Source organism: Jaculus jaculus, chromosome 2 (assembly GCF_020740685.1).
Source record: "Jaculus jaculus isolate mJacJac1 chromosome 2, mJacJac1.mat.Y.cur, whole genome shotgun sequence".
Lineage (NCBI taxonomy): Eukaryota > Metazoa > Chordata > Mammalia > Rodentia > Dipodidae > Jaculus > Jaculus jaculus.
This window is the reverse complement of record NC_059103.1, coordinates 77,418,353-77,444,954: the sequence shown is the minus strand read 5'-3', so window position 1 is coordinate 77,444,954 and position 26,602 is coordinate 77,418,353. Positions and strand designations below refer to the sequence as shown.

Sequence of the window (26,602 nt, the reverse complement as noted above, 5' to 3'; positions counted from 1 at the left end):
GCTTATATTCCTCCCTCCCCCAGACCCTGCTTTCTGAAATCATTAAATTATTGTTTTTTAAAAAATCATCAAGCAAAAGAAACATTTAACAGAACAAAAGTAAAGTGAAAAAGAAAATATAACTTCCATTTATCAGATGGAGTTAAAAAAATAAAATTAGTGTGTATCATTTATCATAAAAGAAATCAGAATACCTTTGGCAGAATTTTCTTCATATCCAGAGAATGTTTTGTTAAAAACATGATGATCTGCAGAACAGGGGATTATTGAATCTGAAATAGGATGGATTCCTTTGACATGGCCAGTTAATGATCTATGCTGATCATAAGATCTAAGCTTCCTCGGAGAGCTAGTCCTCAGCACAGGCTCGCCATTCTGTAATATGGTACTTTCTTCTCTTTGAGGACCAGATGGTAGATAAGTCTCTGAGGTGCTCACATCCTGAACAGACAGCTCAGTAATTTGCAGTAACACTTCCTTCTGGCTAGCAGCAGAGGTTTCTGGCAAGGAATGGGATTCAAGGCTACAATGACCTTCTAAGCTGTATTTCCCAGGAGACATAATTGCACAGGACACAGCTTCTGTAAGTTCCCTTTTTAACTTTGTAACAGCAGCAGGACTGGGAGAGATCTGAGAGGTAGAATCACTGTGGCCAAAATTATCACAGTGGGATGCCATACTGCCACTTTTAGGAAATACATCTGCCTCAGACGTAGAATCTTCAGTCAAAGCTAAAAATTCTGAGGGTGTTTGAGCTGTGGTAAGATCAGCAGAAGGCAAAGGAGATTGTAAAGAACTTCCTACCCGTTCTGTTACATCCACAGAGTAAGATGGAGAAGTTCTTGCTAAACTGGGCTCTCTCTCTTTGTACTGTGTGATTTCCAGGGAGAATCCAGACTGTGGTACCAATGAAGTAGTTTGGTTCTGCGAAACTGGCTTGGAAAACTTATAGTGAGATGAAAAGGACTTAGGAAGTAACCTCCTGGTTGAATGTTTAACAGAATAGCGAGTTTGTTCTGTGAATCCAGAATCCTCCCCCTCACTTTTATCAGAACTTAGACAATTAATAAAGACATTCTTGTTAGTTGATGGCTCCTTTACCCTTTCAAAATCCTCTGTCAATGACCTTGTTATCTTCTTATGCTGTGAACTACTAAAACCCAAAGAGTGTCTTCCCCTAGTTTTAACTTGTTCTTCCAAATTCAGTTTCTGCATATTGCTCTGACTTGGTTGAGCACCATTGAAAATACTAAGGCTTTGGTCCATAGGTTCTTGCTTACGTTCACTCCCCTTCTTATGGTGGAAGCTGATAGAAGGCGCGCGGAATATGCTCCTGCGTTTCCCTGTGCTGCCTGAGCTAGAGTTTGTGCTGGAAGGAGAGGAGCTATGAACACCAATGGTATTGCTAGATGAGGGTGAAGAAGGAAGAGAATCATGTCTTCTGCTAACACTTCTTCTAAATATTGGCAACCGGGAAACCAGGGTAGATCGTCTTGATCCTGAGTCCCCCATTGGGACCCCGAGGCTTGTACTGTGATATCCAATTTAGCAGCCTGAATAAATTAAGAAAAAAAAAAGATCAAGTCAGTATGTTTTTATTATTAATTGCTGATTAAATAAAGCACTGCTTTTGAAGTCACAGTTTATAATTTATACAGAAGCAATAAAATTGTGACACATTAGAAACTTTTAATTTATAAATAGAAAAATGCCATCACCCTATACAGAAATATTACAATGATGTAAAATTTAGATATATTGTCAATCAAAACAGAGTGCTACATTGGAACACCAGGTATTATTTAAGATCCGGTCAATATTACTACTCACACCTGTTTCTAAATTTTGGTAGGTTGTTTGTACTGACTTTTTGCATTGGTTTAATTGGATGTAGAGTATATGTAACAGCTTACTCATTACCCACTACAAACCCTGTCTGAGACAAGCTGATATAGTCATGTGACTTACAACTCTGGAAAAATGTAGTTCACAATGTTAACAGTGGGCCTTTCTTTTGTTGCTGTGAATAGTACACTAATGTGAAAAAAAAGGCTTTTCAGTTTTATTTTTTAGTGTGTATGTGTTATGTGTGCATGGTGTGTATGTGTGTTCAAGTGTGTGAGTGCAGGCAGGTGCAGAGGTCACACTTTTCAGGTGTTGGTATTCACCTTTCACTCCTCGGGGTCAGGGCCTCACAATTTTCACTGCTGCTTTTGCCAGGCTACCTGACTCTGATCTTCTACAACAGTCTTAATCTCTGCCTTCCTTTCATTCCACAAATATGGCTGCAATTACAAACTCCTGCCATAGCATCCAGCTTTTTAAATGGGTGCTGGGCATCTGTACTCAGGTACTATTATAGCTTATGGGGCAATTCCATGAGACATCTTTCCAAACAAGTTTGAGTAATGAAAATAAATTCATAACTCACTGTCACAATTATATCTAAAGAACTACACTAAAGAAATAAAACAAATGTGATTTAACAAAAAACAAGATCATGTGGAAGGTGATTCAAAACGTATGAAATATGTGTTTTAAAAAAAATCTTGGACATAAACAAAATTAATACTAGTAGTTGTCTTTGGGAAGGAGCAGCAGATGGGCATGTAAAGAAAAGCTTCTAGAAATAATACAATCAAGTTAGACAAAATTCAAACATCAATTACTAGTGTCTTACAATTTTCTTCCATTTATGGAAATACTAAGAATCTTTAAAACACCATGAAAGTGGTTAACTTTCCGAACTATACTTTACCACTAAATTTTATATTTATGTGACTTTCATTACAAAGAGACTAATTAATGTTAATATTTACAGTCCTAACAGCTAAAACACTATTTAATTTTGCTATTACAAACTATCTGTCCCAAACATTTTTGTCATATGGTACTTATTCCAAAAGTGCTTTCAGTGAAGGTCACATGAAAATAGTCCAATCCAGGTTTTAACATCTTGAAGGTCTTAGTATTTCCATATTACAAATGTTACTAAACAACCACAGAAGGTTTAAAAAAGCCCAATAGTCAATTGAATTAATAAGACAATATGGAAGAAGGAAATTTATAACCATTTTTTTATGAAAAAATAAATTGATGTCATGATTAGCTATAGCCTTAACGACTAGTTAGATAATTAGATACCAGTTAGTAGCCATACATATACAAATGTGTGCTCCTTAGATATATTTGCAGTGCTTCTTATGAAATACAAAAATAACTGGACTTGTCTTAAATTTTGTTTTCTAAGAGAACCAAGCTTAGAACTAAAAGAGTGTAGTTGCATATATACATCAACAGAGGGTGGAAGAGCTCTTTCTTTTCATAAAAGTTATAACTGACATTCAAAATCCACCTAAAGATGTACAAAAATATATTGGGTACTAAGTGATCAAGACCATGTACTGCAACTTAAAAAAGTACTTAAATAAATTTGCATCATATTAACACTCTCCCCTTAGATTAAAGAAATACTCCAAATTTAAACTTGAAAAATGGAAACCATACTTAACATACTTAAAAATTTATATTAAAAAATAAAAAAGTTTACAACATAAATAGGTTTAGGACTTATGCTGGATGTGGTGGCTCGGAGAAATTCTATAAATTCAAGGCTAAACACTACAAAATGAGTGCTGGGCCAATTTAGACAAGACTGAGAACATATCTCTAAAAACTAAAACTACAATTACAATTATAGTGTACAGGATTTTCATTTTAAAGGAAATTTTGATTCATATTTGCTTAATCAAATTTGTTATTTATTTGTAATATTTGTCTTTGGTTAGATTAATAAAATTTATTGGTTGTAGCAATAAAATTATCCATGGTTGTAGCAATAAAATATCCTGGTTGATTAAAAAATGGATAATAATATCTAAATCAAAATCCAGACTTTTATCAGAATTGTACTGGCATAAACACTGAATAAAATGGTAGTATTGTATTGTAATTATGTTTTAAATATCAATAACCTCCTTTTAACTTTGTTTAATATATTACAAAGACACAAATATGAATAACAGGAGAGTAACAGTATATAAACTGATATAAAATATTAAGAATAAGTATTGTAATACAGATTTTAGGGGATTCCATAAAATGGTGAGTACAAGGAACATTTATGATCACGTATGTGTGCTTCTCTCTGTAAAAAGTCAGTAACACAGACATCTGACAGTATAGAACTACATAGACAGTTACTTGGACTCCAATGCTTTCAGTGTATAGCCCAGTGCAAATTCAAATAAAAGATCAATCAAATTAAAATGTAATATTGGTCTGATGTAATGAAAAAAAAATGAGTATATTCCCAGATCAATGCATCAGTGCGTTGGTTATAAATACTGTCTATATCCTTTTCTGTGCTAACAAATCATGGTTAATGTACTGAATATTTACTTCCAATTAGTCACATACTGGTTTAGAATACCAATTCTGTCACAGACTTAGAGGGAGAATCTTGGATTTATTGTGATTTTTTTTAATTCAACACTGATAATCACATTGATCAATGACATTATTTTATAACATATTTATAGAATACATTTTTCTTGAATTCTACTTCCCCATTGATAATATTAGATAATTGATTGTATTAATTTTATGATTAATTCTTATTTACTAACATATTAACAGACTGTAAAATTTTGGATATTTACACATACATTTGTACACATTAAACACATATATCTCAGTAGTATTTCTTTCTAGCTCAGTTAATAATAAGCTAGACTGTATCATTTTACACAGATAGCATAAGGTTAAAAAATATTCTATAAGTTATTACTAAAAACACATGGGTGTCATATATACAAAAGCATAAACCTCCTTTTATGTTAACTAGTAACATTTCAAGTTTTTAGTTTTCTCTTATGTTTTATTTGATTATATAATCAATGAACTTGACCAAGGCAAGTGAGTATAATTGCAATTTATTAATTAGACTAAGCTAGGAATAAAGCTTTTAGGTACTAGGAAAAAAGTTATAACTAATATATATATTATATATATAATATTATATATATTATATTACATATATTATAATATATATATTATATGTATATAATAGTTATAACTAATACCTAAAATACTCTAGCAATGAAATGTCCCAATGCAGTATAAAATTGCAGTTATTTCAGGTTATGTAGCAATAAGTTTTAAATAGAAACAAATGCATAGTTCTATATAAATTAGCAGATTCGTGTCAGTTGCATTAGTTTTATTTTAATCAGAACATAAGAATTATAATTCTTATGATGATATATTAAACTATATTTAATTAAATAAATTGTTCTTAGACTTGATTTTAAGGGGAGTAACATGACATATAAAGAACATAGAATAGGGCTGGAGAAATGGTTTGGCAGTTAAGTGCCTGACTGTGAAGCCTAAGGACCCTGGTTTGATCCTCGATTCCCCAGGACCCACGTTAGCCAGATGCACAAGGGGGCGCACGCATCTGGAGTTCATTTGCAGTGGCTGGAAGCCCTGGCACGCCCATTCTGTCTCTCTCTGCCTTTCTCTCTCCGTCTGTCGCTCTCAAATGAATAAATAAAAATAAACAAAAATTTTTTTAAAAGAACATAGAATAAATTCTGCTCACTTCAGTAAATTTTCTTCTCATGACAATTACTCTTCGTTGATGTGCTGAAATAAAAGACCACTATAAGGAATGGTATTTCATTTGTTCTAAGTAACACAGTGATTTTTTATAAAACAATTAATAGGGAACTGGAGAGGTGGCTCAGTGGTTAAAAGTACTTTCTGTGTAAGTCTGACCATAGTTCATAAATAAGGACAGGAGTATCACATGGGTCTGTAACCCCAACATTTGTGTGACAATGGGAGGCAGAGTCAGAACAATTCCAGAGCTCACTGGCCAGCTACTCTGGTCTTCAGAGCAGCAAGTAACTAAAGACACCCTGTCCTGGACAAGATGGAGCAAGGATCAACATCCCAAGGTTATCCTCTGACATCCACATGCCCTAACATATATACACCCTATGCACATACATACACACACTCATGAAAACTTAGTAAAAATAAAAATCATAGAAGTACCTATAATAAAAGTCCCTCTAGCCCTATTTCCTATAACTACCTCTGAATGGCAAAGGTGATGAGTATGACTTAAGTTTCCACTAGCCAGGTTTTGGTACCTTGAAGAATTATAAGACCCTGCCTTCATGAAACAGTATCTCACAATTTTATATTTAGAAAACCACTTTGATATAAACTTCACGTATAGGCACAAAATAGTGGCCACACCAACATTCATAGAACAGGGTTTGTGAATGTTAAATGAAGTCTCTACCAGTTAATAGGACAGAAACAATATTACAGGCCTGTCTCTATACCAGATAGACAAAACACAAAACATGTTCTCTGTAAGTACCTAATTCTGTTCAAGTAAACTTACTTTTTGAGGAGCTATGTGATCAGCTTTATCATGTTGGCTTAACACAGTAAGCTTTCTAGAATGAACTCCTATTTAATGAGCATGTAAACTATCTTCTTTAATCTTCCTAACAACTCTGTAGATAAATGAAATTCTTGCTAGATAAACAAATTTTGTGTCAGAAAGGTAATGTTAAGATTTAAAAACCAGACTTTCATACTATTGAAAAAAGATTTGGAAATTTTGTCACACTTTTTTAAATGTACAAAACAGTTGTCTTGGAATAGTGACACTATATTAAATTATTTTGTAATAGTATTCATAACACTATTGCAATTCTAGGGTAATTTAATTGGAAGTTTCATATGAGGACCTTGTGTTAATGACTGGTATTGTGTAGTTATTTTATTATTTAAAAATTATGTGCAGACCAAAAATGAACCCAACATGGCTCAGGGAAATCTTGCGGAAGAGGGGGCGGAAAGAATGTCAGAGTTACATGTTGGGTCATGATTTGCAGAGACATTTAGCATACTAATAACTGGGGGCTAACTCCACAATGCACGACCCATTTTCTATAATAAGGAGGGTCTAATGGGAGGGGGTAGATCACAGATGAGCCTAAATAATGGTACCAAACTGCCTGTATTTACTGAAAAGAAAACTAATAAATTAAATTAAAAAAAACGTGGGAAGGGGGCTGAAGAGATAGCTTAGTGATTAAGGCTCTTACCTGTGAAGCCTATGGACTGGAGTTAAATCTCTCTATAGATCCCATAAAAGCTAGACCCACAAAGGTGAAATGCAAGGCCACACATGCTCCTATGTGGTGCAAGCATCTAGAGTTTGATTTCAGTGGCTGAGGCTCTGGCATACCAATACTCTCCCTTCTCTCTCTCATTCTCTAAAATAAAATAAAATTTGAAAACGTGGGAGGCTTCAAAAAAAAAAAAATTATGTAGAATGTATCCAACTCACCCTTCTATTTCAGTCAACAATTTGATACTCTGAGTGTGAAAACATTTTGTAGTAGCACCATTTCCACAAGTTTCTCATATTAGGATTATTTGCCTCTATGTAAAATGTAAGCAAATATAGTGTGCATTCAGATTTGATGTGAAATGTCCCACAAGCTTATGTATTAAGTAACCCTGTCCCCTCCACTAGTTAGAAAATGCCAGCATCTCCTGAGCAGCCAGTCTTTTCAATGAGACCCTGGAGGTATTTACAGCTTCAGAAAAGCATGCTAAAATATTCAGAATAAGTGAATTGCTTCCTTTCTCTAAATTTGTAATAAGGTGAGAGACTGAAAGGCATCTTAAGGTAGGTAAAGTGGCAAACTTCAGACTTCTTAAGCCAGGGATGAAAAGGAATAGTGCAAAATCAGTTCAGCTAAAGGCTATCCAGGGGACATCCTTAAGGCCGTGATTGTTATTCTGCAGTGTGAACAACACTTCTCAACCACACACAAAATATCCAAGATATTCTCAAATGATGAAAACAAATGGGAACTTCACCTAGGCCCCCAGGAGAGACAAAAAAGTCAGAAAGAATGGGTCTCCCTGCCACCTGTTCCAGTGAAGGAGACAGAACACAAACATTTCCCATAATCCATATATACTACACAAACACATGCACAAAAAGCAAGAAAGCGTCATCAATGTGTTGTGTTGACTTTAAATATCTCTCACTTACCACTGCAATGTACAATGAGAAGCATGGTTTCACTCTGGATACTGACCTCATCAAAGTCTTGCATCCAAAGGCAGACAAGGCAGAAAAGTGAAGAACAGGTAATAGAAATATTTATACTATAGAGACAAAGCAGATAATATCCAGCTCCCATGTATCTTTTAAATAAGTCCTTACATATTATCAGTTAAAAACACTAGATACTATTTCTTATGGAGAAATGGTGTATCTTAAGATTTCTGCCAGTGAAAAATTCAGTCATTTACTAGGGAAAAAAGCAATTTCATGCTGTCATCATAAATAACCTTTGATAGCATTAAATGCATGTGGTTTTGCCTGAACCATATTTTGGAATTTTTATTAATGGAAGAATCCTAAGTGGTGCTCTGGGTTTTAGGCAAATGGCAGTATCACTTCTTTTACAAATTAGACCAAAATATAATGTGTAAATCTTTTCTTACTAACAATGGAAATGTTCCAAAGCCAAGATGCTCACTCAGTCCACAGGATACCAGTTAGTAATTACAACAGAAACACGCTATAACTGCAGTACCCAGAGGGAAATGTGTCTAACCATACCATATGAATGGTCTTCAAGTCACCTCTCCCTTTAGTAATAATTAATTCTTCCAAAGCTATGCACACAGAACAGAATTTCCTTGCGGCACTTAAGGAATCAAGTCATGAAGGACCAAAGAATGTGTGCAAAGAATACTTCCATGAGATACGACAGTGAATAGGAGGTGTGTTAGTAAACAAGACAACAAATGTTAGTAGAGGTCTAATAAGTAGAGAAAATGCAATATATAGACTTGTTTCCTTCACTTGAGGAATTTATTATCTAATTCATGAAAATAATAAATGGACATAGAGTACAAATATGGATGAATAAAAGTATTGGCTATAAATACAAATACAATTCTGAGGAGAAAAAGTGATGAGAGTTGAGAAGGAAGCCCTCGAAACAAAAGTTTTACTAATGTCCTTAAAGGTTTAAGGACTGAGTTAATTTATTCAGTGAATACCATGAAAAGTGGGTACTTGGCTCCAGACAGGAGCTGAAGGTGTACTTCCCTTCTGCCTGTTTCCTTGATCACTTTCACCAAACCCAGGAATAAAGCACAATTAAGCAACCTAACAGATGATCATGTATCTAAATGATTGGTAACCAAAGCATGGTTCCTGGAGGAGGAGGATAAAGAAGAGAAAGAGGAGAATCACCATTAGAAAGATAACATCTTGCCAGAGTTAGAGGCACTTTACTTTAATCCCAGCACTAGGAGTACTGTGGCAGGAAAACTAAGAAACTACCATAAGCTATATAAAGATATCCTGTCTCTCCTCTGTTTCTCTCATCCTTCTTCCCTATCTTCCTTCTCTACTTCTCTTCTTCCCTATATTCCTTACTCCCTCTCTCTCTTTCACAAATTAAAAAAGGAAACACAATAAATCAAAACAAAACAAACATAATGAAATCCAGAGTTTTGGAGTCTGTTCATAAACCACACCAAGATGAAATACTTTTAAATTACAAAATATCATGTAGAATTATTGGGTGCTATATGTGAAAGCTGGATAACTAATAAATTTACTTTAAAGATAATGTGAGTAGAATAATATATCAGTAAATGTTGGAAAATGATTGTCCCATAGAATAAACTGCAGGGAAGAAATATCCAAGGAAAACAAGGGCACTCCTTTCAAAGCAGGAGGAAACCTACTCTGGTACTACTCTGGGCGAGCATCTACTTCCTCATAGTCAATGCTGCCAGATGACTTTGATCACCTAGTACTCACTTGTTCCTTTAAAGGTTTTGGATTTACAAAACTTCTGCTTACCATCAATGAGGCCTCAGAGTGAGTTACACAAAGAAACAGATGTGAAGCCGACTGTTGTGAGATACATGGACAAAATGTTGCCAATGAAATGTGCAGCTCCTTCAAAGAGGCAAATACAACCAGCTGGAGAAGACTCCCTGCCCTGATGGTGAACATACAGCTTGTTAACTAATAACCCTTAGAGAGCTGTAACTGAGCTCTGCCGATATTGTCAATTCAGCCGAGTTGAGCATGAGAAACACTGGTTATTTCATGGTACATAAATCTTAACTTAAGTTCTAAAATTATTTAACCACTTAATTTATTGCAGAATTACTAAAGGCAAGTTATTAATACACTAGATTACTTTATAGAAATTGATAGCACCAATAATAAAATATATATGTATCTATTTCTTATTTATAGTATACAAAATAATATGCATTTATTATATATATACATGTATAGACTATATATTGGTTATACATAGTTTAATCTCATTTATAGTATGCTAATACTTTCTATATCATTTTTCATATGTCAAATTTTGTTGTTATTAATATATTATCATAATAAATAGCATATTTTATAGCCTGCATTAGATAAAATATCCATGTATAACCAAGTAAAGTTAAAATGTTTTTGTTTTGTTTTGTTTTTTGGGGGCAAGGCCTCACTTTAGCCCAGGCTCACAGTGATCCTCCTACTCTGCCTCTCAAGTGCTGGGATTAAAGGTGTGCACCACCACACCCGGCTTTAAATGTTTTTAATGAAACCAGTGAAGTTTATAATAAAATAATAACATCTAAAAAGCACTTGAACAAATTTATTCAATTCTAATTGGTATGCAAATTAAAATTAAGCTGATTTAGGAAGTTAAGACCAAGAAACCATATGGTTCTTAGTTCTCCACAACTACAGGCATAAATATAGTTTTCACAAGCTGGTGTCTGAGCATAGCACTATTGATAACAAAAAACTGTGCCAAGTCATCCTTAGTGAAAATTTGAAAATCAGTGTAGAAAACAGTGTTTTCATCCTATCCAAATGTGTGGACATGAAGGATAGCCAAGAAGGCAAGTCAATCATGGCATCCCCATAGTGATGTAAGTAGGAATTCTTCATTGAGTAAACTCCTGCTGGCTGCCTCAGTTATACGACTCTGCTTATGTTCAAATGTAAAAATTCAGGATTACGACATAACTGTAAATGTAAAACACTGATGTATCGATACATATAGTTTTGAAATGAGTAGTTGCCAATCATAGATTTTATAATTCCCAACACCATTTTGAAAGAGCCAACATATAACAGTGTTCCTGAGACTGTCTCTCATTTTCTCATGTGAACTGTTTTGCTAGGGATATTATAGTTTTATGTCTATTTTCTCATTCACTGATTAAAAATGATCATGTAATATAAGTAATGTAAGTCAAATCAATTCTAGGGAAATTAATATGTAAAATATGAAAGAAATTCCTAAAATCAACACTACCACTAGGTCGGTTTTTATAAAAAAAACAAGACCACTGGCCTTCACAACTTCTTAACTTGCAATGTAGCACGGTATATGTGTGTTTAAGTTTCATGTAAAATATTTTTACATTAGTTTCTAAAGGCTTTAGCTAACAATGTACACAGGACAAGACAATATGATGACTGGCAGTAGTACTAAAATGGTAGCACGCTGAAACGTGACTCTAAAGCCGTTGTTTAAAGAATTCCTAAGGAACTTCAACTTAGTAAAATATATAGATGAAGAAGTACATTCTTCATTGAACAGAGGAGGATGACATATGTCACTAACTGAGGGTCGCAGTTAGCTTTGATTTGTAATCTCTTAATTTATTCATTTTATTTTCTAATTCATGTTCAAACAACTCACTCCTAATATTTTTATTTTATTTCAGTATTTTTGAGAAAGAGACAGAGAGAGAAAGAAGGAGAGAGAGAGAGAGGGAGGAAGAATGAATGGGTATACCAGGGCTTTTCAGAATATGAATGAACTCCAGATGATTGTGCCCCATTGTGCACATGTGTGACATTGTACATATCTGGCTATGTGGGACCTGGAGATTCGAACTTACTTTCTTAGGCTTTGCAGGCAAGCACCTTAGCCACTAAGCTATCGCCACAGCTCATAGCCACTCTTAAAATAGAAACCTATTTCCTGGGTATCCAGCTAGCATGTAATGATATCACAGTACTCTGTCCTCTTTCTTCCAAGAACTGTAGCAGTCCTTACTGAGTACTCAGTGAATCCTTGTGATTAAACAAAACAACTAGTTAAGTAGAGGCTGGAGAGCTGGCTTAGTGGTTAAGGTGCTTGCCTTAAAATCCTAAGGACCCATGTTCTATTCTTCAGGTCCCACATAAGCCAGACACACAGCGTGATGCATGAGCAAGGTCATACATGCGCACAAGGGGGCACATGCACCTGCAGTTCTATTACAGTGGCTGGAGGCCCTAGTGGGCCAATTCTATCTCTCTTGTTCCTTCTTATAAAAAAGGGGTGAAGCCTGTTGGGCTTGTCTCAAAAAAAAAAAAAAAAAAAACCAAGGTAAATAAAACATTAAAGAAAAAAAAAAGGGGGGAGGAAGGAGCACAAGGAAGAGACATCATCACTGTTAGGTAACTGGATATGGCAAACAGTTTATTTCTTCAAATACTCTTGAAATGAGATACAGAAACATTTTAATAAGCTTACTTTGCAATTCTCCCCTTAACAACTCCTTGTGATTTATTTTTTCACATTACTATTTATTCAGTAAATTGTTCTTAATTGCTCCTTGAATCTGTTTGCCCTTTATGATACAAACTTACTTGGACAAAGACGCACTGGCTATTGCTATTTTTATAAAGCATAAATTTTATTTTCTTTACTTAAGTTACTATGACAGAGAAAAAAAACAGGATTAATTTCCTAATTATCTTTTAATATCTAACTAGCATTCACAAGCCACATACCCACACATCATGTATTATATATAGTCTACACTGGAAACATGCATGAATACAAGCCACAGCCAAGTTCAAAGAGCCAGCCACATTGACAGAGTGGGTGCCACAAATCTTTAGTCCTATTCCAACCCACTGCAAATTAACTACAGACACATGTGCCACCTTGTGCAACTGGCTTACATGGTACTGGGGAATCAAACCTGAGTCCTTAGGTTTCACAGGCAAGTACCTTAACTGCTAAACCCTCTCCCCAGGACTACTTATGCATTGTATTTATAGATATCTAAATCAGGATTTGTTGGGTCTTTAAAAGTAACCTGGAGAATTTGTGATAAATGATTAAATTTTACCAGCAAGAAGTTAGGATTAATGTTTATATTTACTAAAAATATGGAAACTAAATTGTGTAATTGTAGTGATTAAATATGAATCATTTTAAGATGTTTTGCACATGTAAAACCAACTGAAAAAAATGAGGTAGAAAACTTAGTAGGGAGTTCTCAAAGGAAGAAATACAAATGGCTAACGCACACTTAAGAAAATGTTCAACATCCCTAACCATCAGGGAAATACAAATTAAAACAACTATGAGATTCCACCTTACTCCAGTATGGATGACAATCAAAAAATGACTACAAATGTTGGCAAGGATGTTGGGAAAGAGAAACCCTCATTCATTGTTGGTGGGAAGGCAAACTTGTATAGCCACTATAGAAATCAATACAGAAATTCCTGGAAAAGATGAATGCAGAACTACCACCAGACCAGTTATTCCCTTACTGGGCATTAACCCTAAATGCTCCATGCTTTACTACAAAGATATTTGCTCAACCATGTTTATAGCTCCTTAATTCATAATAGCCTAGAATTAGAATCAGTCCAGGTCCCCATCCTTGGACGCATGGACAACAAAGCTGTGGTACATATACACAATGGAATTCTACTCAGCATTAAGTAAAAAATGATACAACAAAATTTGTAGGAAAAATGGATGGACTTCAAACAGATCATACTCAGCAAACACACACAGTCACAAAAAGACAAACTCCACATATTCTCATGCATCTGCAGTTCCTAACCTGGATCAGCTTGAGATGCTGGCATACCCAGTAGGCAAATTGAGGTCCAGATAATAGGGATGTAAGGGTTTTGGGGGAAGGGGAAGAAGAGAGTGAAGAGGTAATAAACACAAAACTAAGCACAAAATTAAATTATGCCAGAGAAACCTTTCTCTTTGAAGGATGACTAAAAGATATAACCTTCAACAGGAGTACAGGTAGAACTTCTGAAAAGAAGGGTCTTGGAGAGGGTAGGATGAAGCCTAACCTTAAAAAACTTTGGCTCTTACATTAACATGCAGTAATAGAAATTAGTGCTACCCACATTGAGTTGCTGAAAGTAGAGAGCTACAAGGTTCCCAAAACAAGATAGGCATCTGTAAAAGCACTTGATTATCTGACGCAGGTAAAAGGTAAGACCCTATTGCTGAAGACACAGGCTGATGGTACAGGAGAGACCTGGTGGGAATCTGGAAGAGAGCCTCCCCCGATAGTTACCCCGTCTAGGGCCATAACCTGCTACATGAGCTATTAGGGGAAAGTGGCCAACAACACTGTGATCAAACAGGGGTCTAAGCTACTAAGAAACAAAAAGCCTTACAAAAAGTACATACCAGTATAACAGTGGCACACAGCCTTGGTGGGGAACCAATGGCTTTTTGATTGGCTAACAGATTCACTCAGTGGAAAGGAACCCATATCTGGAAGTAGGACCCCTATCTGAATCCTATGAAGCAAAGACTATGCTCTCCAATGTCAAGTTCTCACTAGTCTTTGTCTAAAAGAGGGGCTACTACTTCCAGAAAACTCTCCCTAAATTAATAACACTTATCCAATTTAACCTATTTTGAATTTTTTTTTATTTTTTAAATGGATTTTTTTTTTATTTGAGAGCGACAGACACAGAGAGAAAGACAGATAGAGGGGGAGAGAGAGAATGGGCGCACCAGGGCTTCCAGCCTCTGCAAACGAACTCCAGACGCGTGCGCCCCCTTGTGCATCTGGCTAACGTGGGACCTGGGGAACCGAGCCTTGAACCGGGGTCCTTAGGCTTCACAGGCAAGCGCTTAACCACTAAGCCATCTCTCCAGCCCCCTATTTTGAATTTAAATTCCATTGGATAATCTGTTTTTCTTTTTTAGAAGGTATCAATACCGGAAGAGATTAAACCACCCCTTATATCTCAGTCAAAGCCCAGAAGAAACCACACAGAAGCTGGGGAAATGAGCAAGAGTGTTGCATCGTGGTAAGCCTGACAATCAGTGCCAAGGTGAAAAAGGATACAAACACTGAGGATACTCAATGCACAACAAAGCAGAAATCCCAAAGCACCTAAGAGCTTCATTACTGAAGTAGATTTAAACACAACCACTGAGGCTCAGGGAATTTTTGCAGATGAAGGGGGCAGGAATATTTTAAAAGTCATATGTTGGTATGTCATGCCTAGAGGCACTGCCTCCCCCCAATAACTGACTGCTAATCCCACAATGCATAACTCACAACATCATGAGGAAAACCAGCAACTCCACTGAGGACTCCATTTGGATTACGGGCTTGGAGGAGGGAAAAGATGGTACTAACATGATGTACCCATACAAAGTATGTTCTTAATAATAATAAAAGAAATTACACTGGGCATGGTGGTGCACACCTTTAATCCCAGCACTCAGGAGGCAGAGGTAGGAGGATCACTGTGAGTTCGAGGCCACCCTGAGACTGCATAGTGAATTCCAGGACAGTCTGAACTAGAGTGAGACCCTACCTCAAAAAAAATGAAATGAAAGAAGAATGTCAGTGAAAAACCTATCATATATTATATTGAAGTACCCATATTCTATGAAATTTTTTGAAGAGATATTGCAGAATTACATATATCATTGAAGAGGGGGTATTTCATACTTAAATGCTGGATCCTGTTATTATATTCTGAAATATCCATCTGAAGTATAAGAGATACTTTATAGTACTTTTATCTGAAAATAGGTTGGTAATTATCACATTTTATTTTCTTGATTAAACAGACCCATGGAATAAAATACCCTGCCATGATAAAATGTCACACTATGAAGCTGACTAAATAGTTCTACGAAAATCATACAGCACTCCATCATATCCCAGTCCCCTCTCATTCAGTCTCTCTTTTATTTTGATGTTGTCTCTTCCCCCTGTAGTACTTGTCTTGTGTGGGTAGTGCCAGGCACTATAAGGTCATGAATTTCTAGGTCATGTTGTATCTGGAAGAGTGCATATATGTAAGTAGAAAAATAGACTATGGGGAGTTGAAAGGCCTAAGTGAGGTCAGGGGAAAGACTGAGTGAAGGAAGGGTGGGGAGAGGGTTAATCAAAGTCTAAGAGAGTATGAATAAGTCATATGCAAACCTACTTTTTTGGACAATGGCACACCCAGAAGCCATAGATAGTTAATAGAAAATTTTTAGTGCCAGGGATGGGATACCTTGCAGTGAGTTGTTGGCCAGGGAGGTCACTCATGTCCCCAAAATATTGCAGGCCATTGCCAAGGCTCTTGTTTTCCAACAGGAATAGATAATTTTTATTTTTTTTATTTGAGAGGGACAGACACAGAGAGAAAGACAGGTACAGGGAGAGAGAGAATGGGCGCGCCAGGGCCTCCAGCCTCTGCAAACGAACTCCAGATGCGTGCGCCCCCTTGTGCATCTGGCTAACGTGGGACCTGGGGAAGCGAGCCTCGAACCGGGGTCCTTAGGCTTCACAGGCAAGTGCTTAACCGCTACGCCATCTCTCCAGCCCAGGAATAGATAATTAATACCTCATTGCTGAAGACTCTACATGTTTGTGCTACAAGGTCACTGAGAAATCTTGCTGCAGCTGAGATGCAAACCTCCTCCCTATAGACCAGCTGACAGAAAGTTGGGGGAAAAAAAACACACTGCATATAGCTCCATGGGAATGAAAGAAGTCATCAGTGGAGATAAATAACAATGTACACTGCAAGCCTTAAATGGGGCCAGCCAGGCCAAATGAGCCAACAGATGCAATAGTGGCATGTCTGTTATGGGGGAAACCAATAGTGCTCTAATTGGACTGAAGGCCTGCTCTGTACAGGGAATGCATGCCTGATACTAGAGACTTATGATGAGGAAGGTCATGAGCCCTAGATGTGTAACACCTGCTGGTATCTGGCTAAATACCTAAAGTTCACCAAACCACCTGGTAAGCACTTTTCTTAATGTTCATACTCATATGTTAATGCTACTCTCACTTCTGGTTAGAGAACCTTCTCTTTTCATATTGCAGTGATGTTTGCAATGACTCAAAAGGCTGAGAAGAAATAGAGGAGTACTCAGAATTGAAACATCTCCATCACACTTCTATGGCTCAGAAGAGGTGGCAAGAAGAATGTAAGAGCCAAAAGAAGAATATGACTCCTTACAATGCATTCTTCCAGACATAAAATAATTAAAAAAAAAAAAAAAACTCTCCCCCACATGCCAGGTGTGGTGGCACACACACCTTTAGACACATCACTGGGAAGGCAGAAGTAGGAGGATTGTTGTGAGTTGGAGGACACCCTAAGACTACAGAGTGAGATCAAGGTCAACATGGACAAGAGAAAGACCATACCTCAAAACTGGAAACAATAAAAAAAACTCTGTTCCACCAATGTTTATATGAGAGCTATATACCTCAGACGTAAACAATAATGAATTCTTTATTTTCTTATATACAAGTTAGTAATTACTTTCACTCATTTCTAAAATAGCTAGCTGCCTGTCATTAAATTAAAAACCTGGGGAGCTCAATTCCTTTCTTTATGTACTTGAATACTTTTAGACCTGATATTAAAGGCAAATCTCTGTGGTCTCTCAAGAGTAAAGTGACTTCAAAAGTTGCTATAACCCTAGAAAAGTGCACTTCCAATATTCTTAAACATAAAAGCATCTTAAAACAGAAGTAGAGAGGATTCTGCAGCCAGCAACATTTGACATCAGCAGAGTGATTTCAGAGTCACAAGGTAGACATGGAAATCAGATAAAAAGATCTCAGCTTAAAATATAGAATTACATCATCAAATTTTGTGAAAATATAATTTGTAGATATTATGTCCATATGATATGGATTTATTATTCAAAATGCAAAACTGTTATATTCATATTATACATTCTCTTGTTTATTTCTATCAAGATCAACTTTATTTCCCTCAAGGCATTTGAATAATTAAAATATGTAGATTTAACAAATTCAGACATGATATCACCATAATATGGCTTGATATATTACAAAAAATATACAGTTTAATTTTCTACTTAAAATATTCATGTGTCAAAATGATTTTAGCATTGAATATTACTTTATATAATTTACTTTTATCATTTCAAAGGGTCTTGTCACAACACAATTGTGGTAGTTTGATGGCCCCAATATATTCAGTGTTTTATTATACTTTGTAGTTTTCACCTGAAGCCATCTAGCTGGAAGAGGTTTCACTGGGTGGATCTTCAGGTGTGGTGGTGGGTGGGAGATTTCAATCTAAAGATATGGAAAGGATGCCTAGCTGGAATTCATAAAGCATACTGTGCTGTGTGGATTTTGGCTTTTAGGTTTGTGCTTCTTTCTCTGTTTGGTCCTGTGAAAACAGGCAAGCTTCTTCTGCCATTATGGGACATCCCCTGGACCTATAAGCTTCAGTAAATACCTTCCTCCATAACTGTGCCTAATCTGGAAGTTCATCTCAGCGAACCTGAAGCTGTCTGCTACAATAATGTATTCTAATTAATTCAAATTTTAATTTTAAGGTACGGTCTGCATGATAAACACTATGTATGTAACAAATTACCCAACAAAGTTCATTTGAGAGGCATGCAACTCACATAGAAACAGAAATTATGAATGTACAATTTAGAAATACATAAAGATCCATTTTACCTATATATAGGTCTACTATGTAAAGGTCCAAGAATCACTGAAGAAAGACCCCAGACTCAAACAGTATATAAAAACAAAGAGCATTTATTCTGCAAAATCAGCCAACATGTGGGGGAGGGAGAGGTAAAACATTCATAGAAAATGACAACCCTGAGAGGAGCTAGCAGGCTCCTTTTAGGCATAGCTAGACAAAGTTTGGTGGGCTTAGTCTTTTCTAACATGATTGGCTAATTTGAACAGTAACTGTACTTGTTTTCTTTTGATTGGTCCTAAAGTTTTGGCCAGCTAGGTCTAAGGGAACTCCAGGCAGTTTACGTAATTGTTATGAGCATGTAAGGACCAGCATATGGTCCAGGGCCAGTTTAGATAAATAAGTTTTTTTTGTGAGAGTAAAAATGCAAAGTCAAACCTTGTAAGCAAAAACTAAGACTAAGCTGTGTGCGGTGACATAGTGGAGATTAGCAGGTGTGTGTGTGGAACTTTAGATAAGTAGTGGAAAGTATAAAAACCCCAGCTGCTCAGCAACCGTTGTCTCAGTCTTCCCAACACTATGACTGACTGAAAGGTTGCTCAGCATTCCGGACCGAGACCTCCGCGAGACGCATCACCGATCCGAATTCATCTGCCCGACACGCTGTCCGAACGATCAAGACTCGGCTTGAAACACCGCGAACCGAGGAAACACCGCGAACCAAGAGAAAAAAGTCGCAGCACGGACTCTGCGTTGCCAGGTCAAAAAGCGTCCGAGACATCGCAGCCTAAGTCTCGCGTTACTACAGCCCAAGTCTCGCGTTATCAGGTTGTATACATGTTAGACTCGTTAGAAATATTCTTGTGTTAGTAGTGATGAATGTAATTTGGTTATGTATTATATTAGCTATAATATTAGTTGTGATAGTTTGGACTTGCTTGTATGTGACTTTTATCCCAGTAAACTCCTTTGCAAGTATACCAGTGTCTCCGTATCCTTGACCTTCGTGGGCGGAATCCTCTCAACCAATCATCTTTGAGAGTGCTCGCAACAGTAATCTTTAAAATGATTGGCTAGGCAAGCAGCAGTTACAGGTGTGCATCTCTGATTAGTTGGGGCAGAAGGCATGAAAGGGACATGTTTGGGCATGTCCAGGAACTGATTCAGCCTCTGAACAGCTATCTTCCCAGCCACATCCTGCCTGCCTCTCTAGGAAACTGAAACCTAGGCCTACTTAGTTAGATTGGTGCCTTACTGAAGCCTGTCATGGCATCAGTTTGATCCCTTCTCTCTCTCTCTCTCTCTCTCTCTCTCTCTCTCTCTCTCTCTCTCTCTCTCTCTCTGTGTGTGTGTGTGTGTGTGTGTGTGTGTGTGTGTGTAATAGGTCTTAAGTTTATATTAAAATTACAACTTCTTTAAACAAATGCTTCTTTTATACAAATATTTTCAGAAATTCACAATAATCTCCAGAAATATCTTATTGCTCCAATAATCTTACAATGATTCTATTCTTTCACATAATTATACAAATTAATAGAATTGTTCATATACAATTGTGATAAAAGTGTACAACAGAAATTGGAGTAACATTGGAATTTGCATGCTGGGTATGTGAGATTGCCCTCTTCAATGTGGTTGCATCTTTCCCCAACCCTTCCATGCTTCAGTAAAACTATTCAGTTTTTCTCTGCCTATCTTATAGCTAGGAACTCAGAATTCTCAGGCCTTCGAAGTTGGACTCAGGGGAAACTTATAGCATTGCTTTCTCTGGTTATCAGGATGTCAAGTTGGACTGGAGAAATACTGTTACCTCTCCTGGGGATCCAGTTTGCCAAGTTCAGATCTTGATAGTTCCTGTTCCCTGTTCCCCCAGTCACTTATTAAATGTTTATATTGAACCAAACAACCAATTTATCTATTTCTCTGTGTGTGTGTGTGTGTGTTTGTGTGTGTGTGTGTGCATACACACATATATATGTATATACACACACTATCTGTGCACATTTTCTTGTTCAGTCTCTCTGTAGAACTCAGACTAATAAAAGAAGTACACTTCCTGTCCTGAAAGACTTTTTTTTCAGCTCATTTTAATCTTAAATGCAGTGCAATGTATGGTTGTTCCCTTAAACACTTATTGAATGCCTGTTATGATCTGACATGATTCAAAAAATAAAATAAGCACTATGTAGCTTCATTGACTTAAAATTATAAGTGATCATTTTCATGAGTAATTATTTGACAATGTATAATGATGCTACATTAATGAAAGATTTAATTGTATATCACAACACATTAATATTTTATATTTGTTTTCTTTCATTTGAAAATTAATAATACTTTAGAAAATAAGATTTATATTTGATACAATACCACCACCATTTTCAAAATCAATGAGTTAATGGCAATTATTACAGACCCACAATTGTGGCATTTATAAATCTGCCACAGCAGTCTGAGTATGAACATGCAAATCCATTTCTCACAACAAATACTTTTGATTTTGATGCTTTCATTCTTGATATGCTGCTACTAATAGCCCCTTCTTGAGAAATGTACTGATGATAGGCTACTCACAGTACCTGGAAGGCCAAATAGCCCGTAAATATGTTAGGACATAAGAGAGTATCAGAAAGAGCAATGTCACTGGACGCAGAACCACAATTCAGATATATCATTTATAAATTAAATAATAAAAGCATATTAGTTCACCTTTATCTAACTCTAAATTTCCTTGTCCACAAAATTAAAGTAATAATGACATTCCCCTAGAAGTCAACTATGTCTCATATGATAAAATATAAATAAGTGGCTTGAATAATACCTAGTAAAGTATGGTTTGGCTCTTCCATATTTTTTCATCTTAACCATCATGTACACTACAACAAATGCAATACAATAAGAATCTTTGCATGACAGGATACTATAAAATGGACTTTTCTATTGCCTATTGCTCAAAAATATCAGGTTAGAATATGTATAGAATTCCAGCTGGATATGGAGCAGCATTGGTGAACATGATTTTCAAGTATGTGGAACATGAACACACAAACTATAACAATTTAGACATCCCTGCATACTTCAGGGTACATACTGGCAGAACTAGAGTGAAGTTCAAGTTAGGCAAGCGGAGCCAGTAGTCCAATTACTCCAGTAACTAGCTGTATCACTTTCAATAGGTAAACCTCTAGGGCTTCTGATTCCTCTATAATATCAATATCAAGTTCCTACCTATTGTGTCAGTTGGATATTATACATGTAAATAATTAGTGTCCAACTCATAGAAAACAACTACTAGGTAATGTGATACTTTTATAATGGGGATAATATATTTTATAAAAATATTGCTCTTAGTTCAGCCATGCTTTACTAATCTTTGTGTGATTGGCAACTGTAGTAATTTCAGTATGGCTTACTCCAGTTAAAGACCAGCTGTCTATTTTCTAGCATGTAGTTTCTGAAAGCTACTTTAAGAATAGAAATCTGAAAATTTTTAGTAAGTAAAGGATGTTAAGCTTGTAAAATATTGCTTTATGCTTTTAAATTTTCATTTACCCAAAATGCTTTAAATTGTAATAGTATACTGATGCTAGTCAGATTTGGGCAATCCTCCACCACACCCCGTTCTCAGCTTACTGCTACTGGAAATGGGAGAAGCCTAAGCAAATGCAGAAAGACAAATGCTGCATGTTCACCATCATCTGCAGTTCCTAAACTAGAACAGATTGGGTTTTAGGCATATCTGACAGTTGGTAACTCAAGGGACAAATAACAGCAATTAAAGGGAGTGGGAAGGTAGGGGAGATACATACAAAACTAAATCCAACACAAATTGGTACCACAGACACTTTCCTCCTGGATAGTAGATTAAAAGCCATAATCCCCAATAGGAGTATGAGGGGATCATCTGATAAGAAAAGCCCAGGAAAGGGTGGGATGAAGCCTAACCCTAAAACATTTGCCTCTGGCTTATAATTCCCAGTACCAGAAATCTATTGCATTGAGCTGTTGATCAGAGAGATCAACGAGGCCCCCAAAACAAGACATGCTTCTATCAAAGCACTTGATTACCTGCCTAAGGAAAAAGGTAAGACCCTATATCTGAAGACACCGTATGCTGCCAACACAAAATATGGAGAAATCTGACTAGAATCTGGAAGGTAGACAGTTCCAAAATGGTTAGGTTATATAGTTACTGGAAAGCACTGCATGAGCTCCTGGGGGAAAATGACAAATAACGGTATGAGCAAGCAAGGGAGACTGCTATAAGAAAGCAACCAGCCTGATAAAACATACTCATCTGAGCAATGGTGGCACCCAACCTAGGTGGGTAACTAATGGTTTTCTGATTGGCTAAGAGATCTCTTTAGCAGAAGGAAATCCATAACTAAAACTTGGAATAGAGTCAGAATCTTATGGAAGCCAAATCTATGGACTCCAATGAGAAGCTCCCACTCGATTTTAGGCAATGGTTAGGCTATACTCATCAAAATTTCTTTTTTTAAATTTTATTATTGTTTGGCTTTTCAAGGTAGGGTCTCCTTCTAATCCAGGCCAACCTGGAATTCACTATGTAGTCTCAGGGTGGCCTTGAACTCACAGCAATCCCTCCTACTTCTGTTTCCTGAGTGCTGGGATTAAAGGTGTGTGCCACCATGCCCAGCAATTGTGGTAATCTTAAAAGGACTAGACAAATAGGGTTCTGACAGAAAGTGATTTAAATGGTAGCAATAATAGGCATAACCTTTATTTTTTAAACTAATATCAGGTGTGTTTGTGTTTAAATAAGGTATTCTTCCTTAATATTAACTTAAAATTTAAACACCCTAATAAGGTCTGTAGAATTTGTATCTTTTTAAAAATTTTTTGTTTATTTTTATCTATTTATTTGAGAGTGACAGACAGAAAGACGCAGATAGAAAGAGAGAGAGAATGAGTGCTCCAAGGCCTCCAGCCACTGCAAACGAACTCCAGACACATGCACCCCTTCGTGCATCTGGCTAACGTGGGTCCTGGGAAATTGAGCCTCAAAGCAGGGTCCTTAGGCTGCATAGGCAGGTACTTAACCACTAAGCCATCTCTCCATCCCTAGAATTTGTATCTTTACTAGTCTTAGGGCATCTCATTCACGCATACACACACAACCCTACATGAGTATTGATACAGCTACATGTCTGAAAACTGGCTTAGAGGTACTGCATTGTTCGAGGTAAGAATTTGATCCAGGGCATACCCAAAGCAGTACTAATCTTAGAAAGTCCTTGTATGATGAATACAGACATTGGTGGTCCAAGGGATGTTCAAGCATAGTTTTGTCCTTTAGGAGGTAATTAAGAATCAAAGGAATAATGGGAGATGCCATTTGTATTAACAGCTTTCTTTTACACGCTTATCCCTCATACCTCTAGCACCTTTCCCTTATGCTGTGCTCTGCCCTTGCCAGCTTACTGTGACAAATACTCAAGTTTATGTCAATGTATAGGTTAGTATCACCAGCTTGAGAACTATCCCTAGGGGCAGATTCCCAAGAATGGAGAAAATCTGTTATGGGAAGTGTGGCTAGACCTGGTATGCAGGCCTGTAATCCCATCTGAATTAGAATCACAAAACAAGTTCAAGGCTAGTCTGAGCTACACAGTGAGATCAAGATTAGCCTGGACAAATTAGTAAATCTGTATCTCAAAAAGTGAAGAGGGGCTAGAGAAATGGCTTACCAATTAAGGTGCTTGCCTGTAAAGCTAAAGGACCTTGGTTTGATTCCCTAGGACGCACGTAAGCCAGATGCTCAAGTTGGCACATGCATCTGGAATTCATTTTCATAGGATTTAAACTTTGTGGTTAGTTAAGTTCAGTCCCTGAGACAGACCTAGCCCTAACCAGCCAGCACTATGGTTCACCTGGCCCCAAAAGATAGCCCACCGCCCTGTAGTTACAAATACCTTTGCAAGAGGAGGGCAGGCTCACAATGTCTAAACACATGGAAACTTTCAGCTGTGTGTTTGTCCCCTTGGCTGGGCCTAGGCTGGCTGGGCCCAGGCTGGGAGAAGCTCCACCTAGGACTTAGCCCAGACCCTGCCAGGAGGGGGCCTTAGCCCTTACTCGCCACATGGGTTCTTTATCTGCTCCAGCTCCCTATATAGCAGGGGCTCCTTGAACTTTTTTCTTTCCACACTTTTCACACAGATCCGTATCTGGTCACATGGACTGCTTATCTACACTTGGCCCACCTGGACTTTTGAGTTCCACATTGTGTACTTCTCTTCTCCCCACTTTATCTTCCCTTACCTCCCAGCCTTCCCCCTTTCTGCACTCCTCTGTAAAATCTGAATAAAATGTGGTATTTTAAAAACCATTCTCTTGAATCTGGAATACCAATTCTTTGTTCAGTTTACAGATATGAACTCAGGGCTTGGGGTTCCAGGAATAACAAGGGTCCACCCAAAATGGAGAACATAAGGCAATGGGATCAAACACTCAGTTTTAAAAGGGAAACAATCTTCCAAAAATTACATAAACCTCTAAGTGACATACAAAACACATAACTACTACGATTAATAAACAAGTTAAGAAAGGATTAAATACACAAGATTTATATACCCAAATCAATTATTTTTCTATACACTAAAAAAATAAGTGAAGTGAAATTAAGAGGAAAATACCTCCATATGTTTTAGCATTCACAGGAATAAATTTAATAAACAAAGCAGAAAACATGTACTCTGAAAATTACCAAACATTTTTGAAGGAAATTGAACACTGAATTTGTTATGGGGACTGGTGTCGCACAGGTAAGAAAGACCATATACTCACAGAATGTGAGTTTACCTATCTAACATTTTGTCTACTAAGAAATTTCATCTAATAGATGTGACTTTAGGTAATCAAAGAGAGGAACTATAAGAGAAACAAGTTATATGACATTTGTCACACCCTTTTCCTTATCAGAGACAATTGGCCATTTTGTCTCTGGACGGGGTCATGGACACACATGGCTTAAACTTGCATGGGGTCTGAGATAAAGGGGGCATCATCCCTTGTACAAGAGTCCAGCTTGTCATGACTTTAAATAGCATATAACAGTAAGCAAGAGCAAAAGGAAATAACAGAGCAGAGAGCTAAGCATCCTGACATTCCTTGTCTTACTCTGAAGTGTTTTTTGGTTTATTTCTTTGCTTGTTTAACCTAGGAAATTTATTTATCCATTTGTAATACATAAGGTAATAGGGTCATGTCTATGTCTAATCTGGCTAGACCTCTATTACATCTGTGTTTATGGATTTTTCACCCACCTAGCACAAGGCATCACCTATGTCTAAAGTAAGCTGAATTTACATTAAGTCTATGGCCCTATATAAAACTTTCAGAATATCTTTGAATGTCTGTAAACAGTTGAAAATTCTTTAACTTCAGGCATGGTGTTTAAGTTTAACCTGAAAATTAGCCTTCTGTTCCATCTAAAAGGAAATTAAGTTTAAGCAAAATTTGGTCGTTTTAGATCTCTTACATCCTTTTTACATATACATATCTTTATCCTCATACTTTAACATTCTGATTTAAGTTCTACTCAAAAAGCATTTTTAACAAGCATTCTATGTCCAACATTGCAAACTACCTTCCCAGTTCCTTTAATCTCACCTCAACTCATAATTAACCATCTTTCTTATAAGGCTATTAAGAAAAACTAAACCAAATTGATCAATCTTATTACCAACTGATAAAGAAGCAAGTAGTCTGGCCTCAAAGAGTTAACCATCTTATTATTGGAAATTTGCAGAGAAAAAGCCTTCCTTAGTATTTAGG

General features: G+C 36.7%; 1 protein-coding gene across 9 annotated transcripts in view; it reads right to left on the bottom strand.

The window, feature by feature from the left end:
- Ccser1 (coiled-coil serine rich protein 1) overlaps nt 1-26,602 on the bottom strand; it is a 1,182,362-nt gene that overhangs the window by 1,057,876 nt on the left and 97,884 nt on the right. For all 9 annotated transcript variants that reach the window (XM_045143121.1, XM_045143122.1, XM_045143123.1 and 6 more), the window contains exon 2: nt 195-1,553. In XM_045143121.1, coding sequence (XP_044999056.1) covers nt 195-1,512 — 1,318 coding nt within the window. In that variant the 5' untranslated portion in view covers nt 1,513-1,553. The remainder of the gene's footprint in view (nt 1-194; nt 1,554-26,602) is intronic.